The 17,490-nt window shown below is 39.4% G+C and overlaps 1 protein-coding gene across 3 annotated transcripts in view; it reads right to left on the bottom strand.

Moving 5' to 3' along the window:
* Positions 1-7,065: 7,065 nt before the first annotated feature.
* The window catches only part of LOC122018578 (aspartic proteinase 36-like), a 44,675-nt gene continuing 34,250 nt past the window's right edge, over positions 7,066-17,490 (bottom strand). Inside the window, exons 9-10 of one of the 3 annotated variants that reach the window (XM_042575931.1) lie at positions 10,431-10,502; positions 7,066-7,686 (exon numbers count right to left, since the gene is read on the bottom strand). In XM_042575931.1, the coding sequence (XP_042431865.1) occupies positions 7,541-7,686; positions 10,431-10,502 (218 nt within the window). In that variant the 3' untranslated portion in view covers positions 7,066-7,540. Of the gene's footprint in view, positions 7,687-10,430; positions 10,503-17,490 lie in introns of those variants that run through there. The other 2 variants (XM_042575929.1, XR_006121827.1) reach the window with 2 other exon arrangements.

Here is a 17,490-nt window from a genome sequence, read left to right as displayed (position 1 = left end):
GATTCGCCGGGTCGAACCGGAACCGGTCCGGCAAGTTGCCGGGCCGGTTCCGGTTCATTGGTTGTAAAATCGACGGGTTGAACCGGCGGTTCAGTCGCAAATTTTTTTTTTTTTTTACGGCTTGAACCGCCGGTTAACCGGCCGTTCATAGCCGTTGGAACCGCAGCGGTTCGTAGCCGTTGGGAGGGTTTTTTGGGTATTTTTTTTCAACGGTTAGGATCATTTGATCGTTTTTTTTATCAATGGTTATGATTCAGTGTCCGTTACTATCAAAACTCTAAATAGAGAGCTCATTTCATCATTTTTCATACACATCTTCTCTACTCTTAATCTCATTTTCGTATTCTCTAATCTCTACACGCTTTCGTTTTCAATTTTCAATTACAATGGAAGGAGGTCGTGGAGGTGCATCATCTCGAGCTCGGAAGGGAAAGCAAATAATGAATCCGCGGGAGGAGGACCCAACATTCAATCCACCGATGATGAGATCGAGCATCTTCCGAATCCGACACCCGAAACATAAGGAAGTACCGATGCAATTACTTCTAAGGTTCGGGAACTTCCTCCTCTAAAGTCTTCTATTTTTACTAAACATTTTGAGAAGGTCACTCTTCCGTCGGGAGAAATGCGTGCAAAATGTAAGCACTGCAATACTTCCTACAAATTCCAAGCCGGCGGCGGCTATGGGTCGTTGAAACGACATGTAGAAACGAAGCACCCGACGGAATATGGACTCGACTGTTCTCAAACACAATTATCAAGATTTTCTTCAACTAGCAGTAGTACCGATTCCGGTTTATTTTTATATTCGGATAATAAATTAAGAGAATCATTAGCTAAATTTGTTTCCGTAGAACATCTTTCTTTTAGTTTTGGATCTAAATGCACATTTGAAGATTTTTGTAAAGAATCTCTTAATCCATGTGCTAAACGTATTCCTAGGACAACATGTAAAATACTGAAAATTAGCGAATAGTGATAAGGGATTTTTCCGGAATTTTTAGAAATTTTTCGGGAATTTTTCGGAGCTCATATGGACGAGTTTACGGGGATTTACGGGGATAAAATAGGGCCCGGAAAAAAGCCAGTTTAGGCTACCCATTTAATTGAGGAAATGTTTTATTTTCCTTATTTATTTCTTTACTTTTTCTTTTATTGCTTTTTCTCGTTTCTTTTCCCTATCCTCACCGAACTGTGCCTTTCCTCCCGATTTCCCCCTGCGACGCCGAGCCCTAACCACCTCGCGCCGACGCCTTCCTTCTTCTCCTCTCACGCGACGGTTCCACCTTCTCCTCTTCATCTTCTTCCTCTCCTCATCCATGCCGAGTCGTGCGCCAATCACCGGCCACAGGGAAGCCAGCACCGTTGCCTCTGCCCTAGCGTCGACGACCCACTCCCGACGCCACAGCCGTCGCGGCCGATCGCTTGCCACCCGAGCTCTCATCTCCGGCCGATTCCCTGTGCGCTAGTTTGGGTTCACAGCACCGACACCGCCCGATCCCGCACTTCTCCCATCTGCTGATCTCCGATTCTTCTCCGATCAACAACGCCGTCTGCTATTGCCGGAGTTGCAGAGTCCCTCTATCGCGGAAGTCATGCCCTAGCCCCTCTGTTGCGATTTGGCAGCACTCCAGCCGAGCCCTAGCTTCTGGTCTGTGGTTTCCAAGGGTGTTCGGTTGCTTCGGCTGCACTTGGGGTCTCCTTCGGCAGATGTGAATCTGGATTGGGGGTGAAGCTTGCAAGGATTTGGGAATTGTAGTGTTGGATTTGGAGGTTAGCGGTTCCACCTAGCTCCGAGCATTATTCTGGCAGTAACTTCTCCAGTTGTGATTCAACAGAGGATGACAAATTAGCGGCTGCCCTTATTCCGACAGGAACCACCTGTTGTGGACCAACAGAAGAGACTTTGATGTTGAGGTAAGGAATAGAGTTTTGATTTTTGTTATAGATCATGATGTAATCTAGATTATGTGATTACGTTGTTGTGAGGGATTATAATTGTTGCAAGTTCTAATTTGTATGAACTAGTTATGAAATGATTGAGGAGTTGATGATCCAATTAAGGTTTAAAATTTGATTTGGATTTAGGTTAGCTTCTCGGGAATTTGATTTATCTAATTAAGAAATATGTAATTAGCTAAATCTGTATATCGTGTTGTTACAGGACTGTGATTCGAGACGGGCGTCTCGACATCGGATTGGTTCGGTTCGATCTATATCGGAGGCGGGTACCTCTTGACTTATCTTTATGATATTGTCTATTGGATATGCATAGTATTTTATAGCTGCAAGCAATGATCATGTTTACCTTGGTATGTCACGGTTTGATACCCATAGCATGATCTGTTGGCCGTTTGTTATGTATCCATGTTTACGTTTCAGGATTATTGCCATGAGTACCTTGGTTCCTAGAGTAAGTGGCATACCATACCTACTGAGGTTCGGACTAGGTTCTGGATTTTATTTTCTGGCATGTGTATCTAGATTATCTGATACCTAGGTTTTTATACCATACCTGACTTGTGTACCTCTATTTGTATATCATATATGGTTCGTGTACCTAGACCTTGATTCTTGATATGTGCATATTGTTGGTACATATGTTATGGAAGGAGATATGTTTAGGATCTAGGTTGCTATACCATAGAGGACCTGTATGCCCTAGATCCGTGGATTGACCTACTGATACTGTAGAACCCATTTTGTATATATGGATATGGTTATGTTGATCAGTTTTTGTTATGCATAGTGACATGCATCATGATTACATGCTGTGCGATAGTCGACTCCATTGTTGTTGAGCACATCGCCAGTTACATGGATCTGCACACACCACCACTCATGGGTTAGTGGTCGATTCAGGCAGTGTGTGTTGCAGCAGGGACTTTGTTTGGCTACGTTGGTCCGCTCATGGGTAGTGTGACACAACGTGTTAGCCGGCAGGGATTCCTCCCCGTCATCGTGTACCGGGAGTTGAGAGCATTGAGCTCCCCCATTTATGATTTGGGGTCACAGGACAGGAGTACTCCGACAGCATCCCGTCCACTCGGTCACTCATCAGGAGCAGTGACGACAGAGTGCACGGTTGTCACAGCCCTACCCACTCGGTCTCGCCATTTGTGTGTGAGATGACTGACTGGCGTCAGGGGTGACCAGGACGCATCATTGACATCATATGCATTGATGCATTTATTTCTTGTGATTGTGTTTGCTGCATTTGGTTGGATGCATATGTTTGACATGCATACAGGATTTAGGGCACTTTCGGTTTGACGACCCTTTTGTTTGGATAGGAGTTCCTGGTGAGTACAGCTTCCTTAGTTACCTTTCAGTTTTGCATCTTTCCTAGATATATGATTAGGAAGCTGTATTCCATGTTTATTGCTGTTAGATATATCTTACTAGGCATGTCTATTGGTATTCGCTGAGTTGTTGAACTCACCCCCGTGGACTCTATATTTTTCAGGTACCAGGTTATTTATGGTGTCGCTTGGAGCATCCTGTCTGCTGGTCCCCACGTCACATCAGAAGACATATCGGTTTCACGTATGTTTTATTTGTTTATGTATCAGTTTGTTTTAGCTCTATACTCCGATTTTGTTTTTGGAGTGTTGATGTTGTTATGTGGTGTTTTGTATTTGTTATTGGTTGTGTAAGCCTAGCCGGCTAGCAGTTTTGTGTTTTGGTTTTGGTACAGCCGAGTGGGCTGCTTTATTTTTAACTGCGTGGTTGTGTCAGCCAGAGGCTGAATCTGATATTAACTGCGTTGGTGTTTGTTTTCTTTTATTGTTATTATTCCAGCCGCATGTGGCTGAGGTATATAGTGCTTGTAGATAAGTTTCAGATTGTCCGCCGTACAGGGGAGATGCTGCCGAAATTTCTTCGGACAGAGACTCCTCTGGGGCGTGACACAACACTTACTCGTACAATTAAAAAATTAGTAAAACAAGGGAAAAAGAATTTAATTGATGAATTTAGTAAATTAGATAATAAAGTTTCTTTATGTTTTGATATTTGGAGTGATCATTGGCAAACACATTCGTATATGGGTGTGACTTGCCATTGGATCGATAACTCTTGGAACCTCCAAAAAAGATTATTAGCTTATAGAGTTTTTGATGAATCACATAATGCTCATAATATCGCACAATTATTATGTTTAATTTTAGAAGAATATAGTTTAACTCATAAAATATTTTCAATATCATTAGATAATGCTAGTTCTAATACCGCTTGTATAGATGATCTAAAATTTGTTTGTCAACCTATTATTGGAGGTTTATTTTTTTATATTCGTTGTGTATGCCATGTTTTAAATTTATGTGTTCAAAATGGTTTAAAAATTTTAGAAAGTTATATTAAACCAATTAGAATTGTAATTTCTTATTTATGGTCTCATCCATCTATAATAAAACAATGGGGTAGGTTTTGTAAAATTAATGGAATGAGATCTAAAAAATTTCCACGTGATGTACCAACACGTTGGAATTCAGCATATCAATTATTACAAGATTCATTTCAATATAAAGAATTATTATGTTCATTTTTTGTACAAAACATTAATACTAATATATATTTATTTTCACAACAATGGAATATTTGTAGTAGTATTTGTGAAATTTTAAAAGTATTTAATGATGCAACCGAACAACTTTCCGGTGTTTATTATCCCACTGCTCAATTAGTTTTAGAAAATTTTTCTAATATAGTATTAGTTTTAATGAACATATTAATAATGAATCTTTATCTCCTTGCATCTTAGCTATGAAAACTAAATGGGGAAAATATTTTTATTTAATTCCTGAAATTTATTTAATTACATTTGCTTTAGATCCTAGATTTAAATTAGAAATTTTACAAGAAATGTTAACTTTATATTATGACGCTTTAATTCCAATTAAAGATTCTTCTTCCCCTGATCCAGTTAATATTATATATAATGTTAGAATTTATTTATATGATATTTATAATCAATATTATGCAAAATATGAAACACAAATTAATATTTCTGAAATTCAACAAACTACTAGTAGTAATTTAAAACTTACAAAAGCACAACTCTTATTAAAAGAACGGACAAAACGTCCACGAGGATCCTCAAGTTCCACACAGAAATTTGAGAATTGTTTTACGACTTCTTTTGATTTTAATGAAGCAGATAGTGAAAACTTCGATATCTTAAAGTGGTGGTCACAGAAGGCTCAAAGCTTTCCCGTTCTCTCCGTGAACGCAAAAGAAATTTTAGCTTGTCCAGTGTCAACTGTTGCTGTGGAGCAGACGTTCAGTGTCGGCGACAACATATTAGATGAACGACGATCAACTTTGTCTCCCGACTCATTGGAAGCCCAAGCATTACTGGACGATTGGACCAGAGCGGAGAAAAGAATCCAAGGAATGCAACTTTCAGATGACAAAGTTGAAGATTTTGATACTGAAGGAACAAATACGACAGGAACAGGAAATGGAAATGAATGAAAATGTAAAAGGATAAAAATATAAAAGAACTACGTGGGCTTTGATTCCCCTAAAGGGATACGTAGGCAATTTAAATAAATGCAAGCCCTTTTTTCAATAAATTTTAATTTCTAATTTTTAATGTTTAATGTTTAATTTTTAATTTTTTTTAACATATTAATCTTGAACTGTGGCGAACCGTGACGAACCGTGAACCGAACCGTGAATCGGCGGTTTTGAACCGTGAACCGTAACCGTCTTGGGCGGTTAAGGTTAAGGATCGGCCTGCCTGGAACTGTCGAACCGGCGGTTCCGAACCATCGAACCGTCGGTTCCGAACCGTGGTCAGGTCTACCCCTCCATCCAAACTACACCCTCACCACCCGAGACCGGCTCTCACTAGCCCGCAGGACTAGAGGTGCATACCTATCTAAAGCAGTGCAGCATCAGAGTATACATCAAGGGCTCTGTAAACATGCACCTAGACCTTCCGGAAAAACAACTCTATATCAAGTCTCCCACCCTCAAATATCCCATGATTTCAAGTCTGCCATACATGATAAACCATAGCTAGATGTCGTGCATATAGCAACCTACTCATGCTTCGATACTGCCTGATGAAAACTCGAAATATCCTCCGATAAGTGCTCATATTTGAAGTCATATGCAGCCAGCTTCGTATGTAGTCCCATAACTAGTGCACCACCAAACATCTGAAAAAAATATGCTCAAGTCTCAAGTTCCATCCGGCAAAAGGTACAAACTTGTTCATCATACTCTAGGTATTGCAACTGATCAACCATAGGGTGAACGAATGGCCAGGATGCACATACTTCTTCCATACCGTCCCTGCCCAAACTTATCCCTCTATGGTGCTAACCATGCTAAGTGAACCATTCGGCTAACTTCTACTCTGCTAGCTCTGCAAATCCCAATGATGCCACCAACTGATCTCTAATCTGAAGTAACTTTTTGATGAGTGGAGAATCAGTATGTTTCACTTGCCAAAGCTAGATGTCTGCCCGCTGCATGTATGTGTGATGTACCCATCAAATCCACAACGCATCCTGCTTGTCCTGAATTCTCCACAATACTTTGGCTAAAAGAGCATTATTCCAAGCCTTGAGATCCCTGAGGCCCAAACCACCTTCCTCCTTTGGCTTACACAACTCCAACCAACCAATTGGAGGGTGCTTGGTAATCCATAAGAAGCTACAGCAAAGGCTATAGATTTGGTCAATGACCCCAGCTGACAATATAAGCATCCAATAACATTTTAACCCCTTGCAGCACAGACTTGATTAACTGAGCTTTTCCTGCATAAGTCCATGTGTGCTTCGGCCAGGCATTCATCTTTTTTGCCAAGGCATCAATCAGTGAAGAATAATCCGCTATTTACATCTCAATGAACCTAGTTTCTCTTATCCATTTATAATGATAATAACAAATAAACTTGGCATGGAAGAATCCAATTTACATAAATTGATGACATCCAATTCATCAAACATCAAACAAATCAAGATTATTTCCTTCAAAATTTGTTAATATACATAAATAATGCATTATCAATTTTTTACAATGAATTCCCCAAGTGAGAAGTTGTCCGTTGCTTGAATTGGATAGTTTCGAACATGAATCAAATATTTTTCAAGCCGACTCGAAAAGCTCACGAACATGCTCAAATCATTTGCACCCATACTATAAACCATGTGCATCTAGTGAAATTTACATCTCGATGAAGCCAACTTAGGTGGAGAGAGACATGGTTGCAAAGCGACAACAATGTTGGGTGAAAACACCGTAAGCAACAAAGCCCTAGTTTCTTTTATACATTTATAACAATATTAACAAACAAGCTTGAAATGAAAGAACCCATTCTACATAAATTTATGACATCCAACTCATCAAACATCAAACAAATCAACATTATTTCCTTCAAAATTTGTTAATATACATAAATCTATTATCATTGCCTGTGGTCTGAGGAATGAATTCTTCAAAGGAAAAAAAAGGGGTCATGTTGAAGCCAGAAAGCAAAGGGACAGTTTTTTTTAAAAGAATATGAATGAGGCGAATTTAGTCAAATTCAATAAATCCAATGAAGAAGATAGGCTAGGAGCAATAATACCGTCGAACTTTGCAGCTGCAATCTTCTGCCAGAAGAAATGTTATGAGCATCCACAGAATAAGTTGTCGCAGTCTTGCCTTCCTGGACTTTGATGCTTGAGGAACCTAAGATGAGTGCAGTTCATGAGTAAGTTATACCTGAATGAAGTGGGATAACTCCAAAATTGAATCAGTTTAAGGGATCTTATCCATTCTGCACTAAGGGAAAGCAATTCATTCTTAAATTTGATGAAATGGAGAAAACAATAAGAAACAAGGAAACTGGATGATAAACAAAAGTGTTTGGTTGCTGTGAGGAGAAACGAAAATATATTATGCTTGAAAAAGTTGCTCTGCTTGTTGTCTGGTGTCAAGTGCTAACATGAAATGATACTCATCGATACAATTGACACAACACATGAGACATTATCTCAATGTTGAATAGTGTCAAGTTTCGGTAGTTTATCAAAATGATACATTTTAATCATTTCGCTCGACACGGTATGAAATTTCAAGCCATGCTTCTCCTAACTGACTGTCAATTCCAGCTGCTTCAAGTCTCATTGTCTTATTGTGTCTATTGGTTCTTTGGTCTTGTGGTTCTACCCTTCTTGTCAATTTTTACCATTGCTAAATGTAATGAGTCTCAATTAAAGCTACATGATAATAATGACGTGTAATTCTATTGCATAAACTTCTGAAATTTGGATATGTTAAACAAAAGGAAAAAGTAGGAAACCCAACAGGTCAGAGAGAACCTCAGGTAAAATCGTCTTCAGGCAACATATGTATCGGCAAATTATACTATTTAGCACATCAATCTTCACTCTAATATACCCAACTGTATCAATTTATGTTTCATTTTAATTTCTTTGATCATATTCATAACTAAATAACAAATTGCATTTAGATCAAGAATTCAATCATTTCAAAAGGTTCTACTTCGATGATTTAACTAAAATCAATTGGAATCTGATTCAGGTTTTTAGTCAGGAAGTGACTAGTACAATATGGTGATCAAAAAAGCATTCAAACTGTCAACAGTAGACCACTAAGAACCGACAACAGGCTTCAACCTTAAACAAGAATGTTCAGAACAAGAATAGATTTTTAAGTGTGGCTTGGTATGACTAACTCATTACAATGATACTTTTGCTCAATGACGAACTGTATGAACTACAATATGAATAATCACAGGAGGTGAAATAAGCAGAAATATAAAAGACAAATGCATCAACGAGATAGCAAGATAGTATAAGTTGATAACAGTACTCCAGGTGCATAAGGCTAAGGTAATGTCATATCTGGAGGTTCAATGTAAGGCCTTACTCTAGCATATGAACTAGTTTTCAGGTTGCAACGAGTAAACTCACACTTGTACAAAGCATCATCCTCACGAAAGCAACTCTGATATTATTAGTTTGGTGAATTAACCAATGTAAATAAAAACTAAATTCAACTAAAGTGTTTGCCGAGAACTGCACGTTTTTAGTTGTTCCCAAGCATTCACAATTTCCTGAATGGCTTTGCACATAGGATATTCACTTCTAATATGGGCCTCTTCCATTTGCATATATGGCTGCACGCATTTCCATCTGTTCACTAAGTTACATAGAGATATGATACAAGCAGATATTTTTATGGAAAAGAGCAGGAGTGCAAAGAAATGAGAGGTCTAATCCAGCTGTTACTGTTGTTTTTTTGAAGCAGATAAGTTCCATGATTGTTTTTAGTGCAGAGAAATTACATCCATTGCCGAAAGTACATGCATGCCAAAAGTTACCTGATTCACCATCCATGTTATGCCTACAAGGCTACAAGTTCTAACATGTCTGCTGTTACATTGAGAGTTGCTAGGTCTGATTGGGAGAAGCTTTCCCACTCCACTCCCTCTCCCATCAAGGACATCTAATTTAGCTGCTCTTAGTTTGGTTTGAAACCTTCAAAGCATGAGAAGAAAGTCCTTTGGGATCATATTTTGGGTGAATTTGGCCATCCAGTGTGAGTGGAACAATTACATTTTCAGGCAGACCCAAATTGACCTCAAGAGTGTTCCATTGGCTGATAAAGATGATAGTCTTATCATTTTATAGATGCACTCTGATTTTTATTTAGCTTTTTATTTGAATTTCTAATTTCTAAACATAGGCATATCCATGGTTTGAAATTTTATAGTGTGCCAGGCGAAACGGTAGAAATGTATTGTTCTAGTAAATAACTAAAACTCAATACCACTCGGCACACGATACACTCGGCACAAAGAATATCTACTTTCTATGTTTCATCTCCTTCTTTGCGCATTCATGCCCTTCTTAAACTTCATTTATTTTGTCATTCAATCTTCAATCCATCACTGACACCATGCATCGGAACGTTAGTAGGATACTAAAATAGTATGGTTCTAGTGAAAGATCGAAACTCAAGATTTTGAACCTTGGGCATCTACATGTAGATATTTTTAATGTAACTGATTTAGATTGGTTTTTTGCTTTCCTTTAAAAAACTGTTATCATGTTTGTCAGAAGCATCTTGATGATGGTCATTAGCACAAATATCATTGTCTACTGTGCTCAATTCCCATTTCAAATATGTTACCAAAGCTCAATTCAGATACATGAATTCCATATGTAAATTGAACAGCTGAGGGGAATGCTTTGATTAGAGTCATTAGCACAAACACTACTGTCTACTGTGCTTAATTTCCATTCAAACATGTCATCAAAAAGCTCAATTGGCAAACAAGAAATCCACATATAGATTGTAACATCAGAGTAGAGGCAAATCAATCATGAACTCTTAACGAGTATTATTATTGTTATTTACTTTTGTTTTAGCAAGAGAATTTAATAAAAATATTGAGGGCAACTTACAATTGTATTCAGTCCATCCAATGACTTGGTTCTCTAGATCATAGACGATTAACTTATTTGATAGGACTAGATCTGCAAAATAAGAATTTCAAATATATCATGATGTGAGATGAAAGTCAGTTGCAGTGACATGTAGAAAGAAGTAAAATTAAAAAAAAAAAATCTAAACTAAGACCAGCAAAAGGAAATTGGGTTTCAGTATCATTTTCTTTTTGAAAAAAAAAAACTATACACGCGCGGATGGTAAATAACCATTTTCATAATGCATGGGAAGTCTATGGAGAATTGAAACCTCAACAGATGCATTTATATGTGTTAACATCCCAGTATTAGCCAGAATCTGAAACGACAAAGAATTTTACTCACAAATGATAGGCAGAGATGAATCACAAATGAGGTTCTAACAACTATTCAGGAGCCACTTGCGCGATATTAACACCATATATGATTCTTTCAAAATAAACTCCTCGTATATAGGCTCATATCAGTATGGTTTTTAGTTCCTTATATGTGAAACCTAACCTACTCGCCTAAATAACTAGTGATGTCAATATTTGAAAAATGTCTTCTCTACACCAAATTGCAACAGCCCAACTTTTTGCTGCTTTGAACGATGAAGTTGAGGGAAAATATCATGCTGGATTTGTAGAAGAGTTAATGTATAAGATATGATTGAGTATTACACATAAACATCACCAAGTAGATTCGTATAAAAATAACTCTTTAACATATTAATTTTTAATTCTCATTCTCAGACCATTGTGAATATCAACCACAAACAGACCGAGTCAGTACAGCTAACAGTGTGACAAGTCAGTAAAGTTTTTTTTTTGCTTTTTTTCATTATTTCCTATCCATTTGGCTTATGTTTCTCTTTGATTTCCCTATGCTTTAGGGTTATATTCTCTTCCTCTTTCCTTGTCTTCCTTTATCCCAAATCTATATATTGAGACATATATTTTTGAGTGCCATGCCTGATCAACATACAAACTAATTTATACAACTCCAATATTTAAAACTTAACCTAGTCAGTCAGATGCAAACACAGTAAATCCAAGTCGAAGGTCTCTTGGCTCTCCGCTGACAGCAAGGGAGGGGAAGGCAGTGGCTCTCGGAGGTAGCCGGAGGGTGAGGGTCCAAGGTTTTTTCTTAGCGGTACAGGTGAGTTCTCTCCTTCTTTACCTCTCCTAATCCAGTGATTTCTTCTCCCCATCGTCCCCACATATAGTCACTACAACACCAGAGAGTTTTCTGGGTCTTTGGAGGTTTTCCGGCCATCACCAGCATCATAGGTGAGGGCTGCTGGTCATCCTGGGTAAGTGTGCAGGCCAATTAACAGCCTTAGTCAACCAATTGGCTTCCCAACAACTGCCGGTTGGTCACTGGTGGAAGCTGGGTGGTTGCCCCCATTGGGGCTGCCTTTCCAAGGAGGCTGGTTGCTGATTGGGGAAGCTGGACGGCAAATCCTTCTTGGGATATGTTGAGGTGTTCTTGACCAATGAGAAAAAAAAAGAAGGGATCCAAACAATCCCCCATAAGCCAGTCCAAGAGGGCATCATCTAACAAAGTTGTTGGCCCAATCGTTGCTGGCCCAATTGCAGCAAACCACCAAACAACACCATTGGGCAATCAAGAGGCGCCAATTTTGAATGCCAATGGGATTGATGCCTGTAATGACATGGAGGACATGTCTGTTATGGACAATGCTGATGTGGCTGCTGACCAAGCACACAATGCCATGGGGGACAATGAGGATACTCCATCTGCAACTGAGGTGGAAGGCAAGATGAGACTGTGGATGGTGATCAGAATCGGGAAGAGGCCGCTGATCAGAATCAAGGGGCTGGAGTAACTGAAGTGTCGGCTGGAGATGTTGAACGTCCGATAACAGATAGTCCTCTTGGTGGAGAAGGGGCTCAGGAACATAGGAGGTCCTGAGCTGGTCTTTTCAAAGATAATCGGAAGGCGAAGATGGCAACACATCTACAACAGCACAAGGCCATAGGGGGAAGAATACAGTTTGGTTATAACGACATTGAAACGCTGGAGGAATCAATGGGCCATTGTCTGGTCGGATGCTTCATAGGAAGGTGCCCAGGGAGGGACGGAGTGCAGGCGATGGCTCATAGATGGAGGGTTCCTTACAAATATTTCATGAACAAAAGCGGCTGGGTAATTTACAGATTTGATTCCATTGCGGATCAGGAGAACGTGATGCTTGGAAGGCTTTACTTTACCTTTGCAATTCCGTTATTCTTGAAGCACATTCCAAACTGTTATCTCTTCGAGGAGGACGGGAGGTTCATTCTAGCTTGGGTTCAGATTCATGAACTCCCTTCGGACTGTTGGACACCAAAGGTACTTAGCATGATTGGTTTTGAAGTGGTCAGGCCACTGTACACCAACAAGTTGATGCATACTCAAGAGAGGTTGACATTTGCTCACCTCTTGGTGGAGATCTCAGTAATTGGAGAAAGAATCAAGAGGGTACTAGTTACACTACCGGGGCTCATCTTGATTTGGAGACATTATATAAGGTTATGCTGGATTTCTGTGAGGAACGTCGAAGAATTGGACATCAGACAGAAATACAGTGAGCAGACGCTCCCAATCTGCAAGAGGTAGACGTCGTTCAAGGTATGGATGGCAAACAAGAGCCCCTCCACAAGCAAATGGTGAAGCAACAAATGAAGAAGCTCTAGCAAATGAACTTGCCATAGTATAGGTGGTGGATCTAGTGGAGGTGGAACACCCAACTGATCCTGGCTAGTTTGAAGGACAGTCGGATATTTCCCAATTGCATTCAGAAGAGGAGCAGCAGGGGGAAGCAGAGCACCACTGGCTCAACCTCAATGGGGTGAGGCTGCAAGTTCGGTGCGTAAAGATGATCAGTCCGAAAGTGCCCGGCATCAAGGCTCTTAGCCGGTACTGTGCAACTTTCTTCCAACACTGCCACATCTGGAGGATCTCAACCCTCAACATTAGGCACAAGCAAAATATTCAATATAGAAGGCGATTGCGAGCGCAAGCAGCCCGAACAAATGCTCAATGAAGGTCACCACTTGGAATGTAAGAGGCTTTCACAACACCTTCTCAAGCACAAAAATCTGCAAGTATTCGCACTTCTAGAAACTAAACTCAATGAGGTCGCCCTTGATCCAATTCTACAACGGATCTTTACAAGTATGGGTAATGCAAATAATTTGAACTATTCTAACCGTGGGCGTATACTACTTCTTTGGGATGTACAAGTTGACATGAACATTATTATGGTAACGGACCAGTCATGCGCTGCCATATCAAGTGCTGAATTACATAGAGGGGTTTCTTAGTTATTTTTGCCTATGGATTGCATGTTATAGTCACTCAAGGACCATTGTGAGAGGGTCTTACCCAACTTGACGAGAATATAAAAGAACCTTGGCTACTCATGAGGACTTTAACTCAATATTATCTATCCATGAAAAAGAATGGAGGGCTATCGGTTACAAATCATGAAATGATGGATCTTCAACTTTTTGTCCAAGCTTGCGGCCTTGTGGACCTTCGTTCAATTGGATGTCGTTTAACTTGGACAAATGGTGTGGTGTCTTGCAAATTGGATAGAGCTCTAGTAAACTGACAATGATTATCAGTTGAAGTTGATTATGATAGTTATACAGAATTCATGGCTCTGGGATGCCTATCGGATCACTCTTGTAGTGAAGTACATACTCTTGTCTAGGATCGTGCCCCTAATAGACCCTTTAAATTCTTCAACCTATGGGCACTACATGAAGAATTTCAAGGTGTGGTTAAGGACTCTTGGGAAGCTCTTGTACAAGGCAATGCCCAATTCAACCTCAAGGTGAAACTCACTAGACTGAAGGGCCGGATAAGGGGGTTGGATAACAAGCATTTCGAACACATTTCAGAAAAGGCTCGAAGGGCAAAAGATGAACTAGAGATAGCCCAACACATCATACTATCAGGGGGAAGCACTAGTTGACTATGGACACTTAAGGAAGAAGGCCACTCTACTTGGGAAGTAGAAAAACTATTCTATCAACAAAGAGCAAAGAATGCATACCGCATAAATTTAGACCGGTGCCCAATGTTTTTTAATAATCTAGTGAAGAGGAACTACAAAAGGAATGTTATTGCCACGCTAGCAAAACAAATAGGGGAATAAACAAAAAGTTTACGGGAGGTGGTTAGTGAATTTGTGGAGTATTTTCATGGCTTATTGGGTAAATCGGCTTCATGTAAAGAAATAGATAGCTTTTTGCTTTCGGGCCAGCGGTTAAACAATATCTAAGCAACGAATCTTATCAAGCCAATCACGGTGGATGAAATCAGGGATGCTTTATTTGATATAGGTGTGGACAAGGCCCGGAGGCCAAATATGTATGGCGCAAAAATTCTTCACTGCTACATGGGAAATGGTTGGGTCAGATTTCATTGGTGCGGTTCAGGAATTCTTTCGGTCTGGTAAATTTCTCAAGCAATGTAATCATACTTTGATTGCTTTAGTTCCAAAGGTTGATCATGCCTCAGGGGTTGCGGATTATAAACCAATATCTTGCTGTAATGTTTTCTACAAGGTCATTGCCAAAGTCTTGGTCGGCCGGTTAGCTACAGTTATGGGCAGCTTGCTGGATTCACCACAAGCATCTTTTGTGCAGGGGCACTTCATAGGAGACAATATCAATCCAGCACAGGAATTGCTCCGAAAGTATGCTCACAAAAGGATATCCCCTAGATGTATGATTAAAGTTGACTTATGGAAGGCCTTTGACATGGTTGATTGGGACTTCCTTATGTCAACACTCGTTGATTTTGGTTTTCCTCAACAATTCTGAGACTGGATCTGAGAATGTGTTTCGTATTCTATAAGCCTAAATGGCAGCATTCACGATTTCTTCAGTGGGTGGCGAGGGCTAAGATAAGGAGACCCACAATCACCCTTATTATTTGGCCTTTGTCTTGAAGTACTATCAAGGAGATTAAAGGTAATTTCATCGCTGCCTTCTTTTCATTTTCATCCCATGTGTCGAGAAGCACAAATCACACATCTAGCCTCTTGATGTTTGCAATAGCTGATGTTACCTCTATTACACTGATTGCGGGTTGTCTAGAGGATTTTGGGGATAAAGTGGGTCTGTGAGCTAATCCCTAGAAGTCTAACACGTATATGGTTAGAGTAGATGACACAACTAGCGCATAATTACTACAGATTACCAATTTTTAGGAGGTCGCTTTTCCTTTTCGGTATTTGGGTATTCCTCTTGCTACGGAGAAGCTACGAATTGCCAATTATGTGCCCTTGTTTGATGTGATAACAAAGAAGATAAATGCATGGCCAAAGCACACATTATCCTATGTAATGCTTAGAATTGGTCAGATCAGTCCTCCAAGGTGCAAATGTTATTGGCTGTCCATTCTTCTCATACTGAGCGGAGTGATTGATAAAATCTATGGAATTTGTCGGACTTTCGTTTGGTCTTCCAAACACCCATCAATCTCTTGGGTTAAGATGTGCCTCTCGAAGCAAGAGGGAGGTTATGGACTTCGGGATTTACAAGCATGGAATGATGCCTTCTTATGCATGACCTTACAGAATATACAATGAAAGACAAATTCATTATGGATGTGATGAGTCCATCATCACTACATCAAAAGAACTGATTTATGGTAATGGCGTTTGAAAGCCTCGGATTCCTCCTTGGCTAAGTGAGTTGTTGACATTTGAGATCAGTTGGTTCAAAGGCTAAACTGACAAGGAACAACAAACATGAAGTTGTTGGAATGGTTTCCTGCAGAGAAAAATGGGACAACCAATGCATATGAGTTCTTCCGGCCAAAGGAACCTGCGGTAACTTGGGCATCAGTGATTTGGATCAAGAGCTGTACATTATGCCGGCAAGTGAACGAATCGAATGCACACATTTTCTTTGAGTGATCCATTTCCTGAGCTTTATGGAACAAGGTGAGAAGATGGCTTAACATTCGATATGAGGTACGAATGATTGGAAGACTAATACAAATTTTCCAGCAGCATTATAGAGGCAACGAGCGCATTATGAAGGCGCGGGCGATACTTGGTGGCTTCATGCATGATTTATCTTTTGTGGGAATGTTGCAATAGATATCGTTTTGAGAATGATATACTTGATATTGATAGAACGTTCCACAAATTACAGGCGCATGTCTATCACGCTATGGATCTTCATTGATTGTATGTCTGATTATATGCCAGTTTGACAGCTATACATATATTTACCTTTCCCCCAAAAAAAGGGAAAGATTTACTACAGAGTGACAAGTTTGATTAGTGTACAAATTGTTATGTAACTCCTACAGAACACATTAACTATGGAAATACAACTACAAATGCTGCAAATTAAAGTTCAAAAAAGTTGAGGAAGAGCTTAAACATGATGTTCCCAAAGATGAAAAAGATATTTAGTGAAATAATACATTAACAAAGATAGAAAGACAAGATATTAACACTTAAGCATGTGATGTTTTTGTTAATTTTTGCAGAAGGAAACATGCTTACGTGTAAATATCCTGTCTTGCTTAAGCATGTTGTGTTAGTGTAGGCAAAAATAGAATATCTAATGCTGGAAGTAATGTTGACAGGGTTCAGGTTCAGTGGGCTGTGCAAATTTCTATCACAAGTCATCAAACCTGAACGAGATGAACAACTGATAACTTGACCTTCTAAAATAATTTTGTTTAGGACCAAAATGAAGTGGACGCTGAAATGATTAATTAAGACCTTCCTTTTGCATTTCTACAATGACAATACTTGCTAAGTAATCTCCTTCACGATAGCTGACAACATTTTTGGAAGTGTGTAATCCATCTTAACTAATTGAAATACGAAGTCATCAGTTATCTCAATCAAGGTCAGAAAGTTTTCTTGATGAGAAAACAAAGATGCTCATCATCAATAAGGGTAATCAAACAAGTAGAACAAGAATCTTATTTCAACCCAACAAGAGGTCAAGGTAGTTGAAATAGAATTGTACCCTTCAAAACACCACTAAATTCGTTTGTAAAATCAAATCCTTAG

The sequence above is a fragment of the Zingiber officinale genome, chromosome 9A, assembly GCF_018446385.1.
Source record: "Zingiber officinale cultivar Zhangliang chromosome 9A, Zo_v1.1, whole genome shotgun sequence".
Lineage (NCBI taxonomy): Eukaryota > Viridiplantae > Streptophyta > Magnoliopsida > Zingiberales > Zingiberaceae > Zingiber > Zingiber officinale.
Note: the sequence above shows the minus strand (reverse complement) of the source record. Positions and strands in the feature narration are given on the sequence as shown.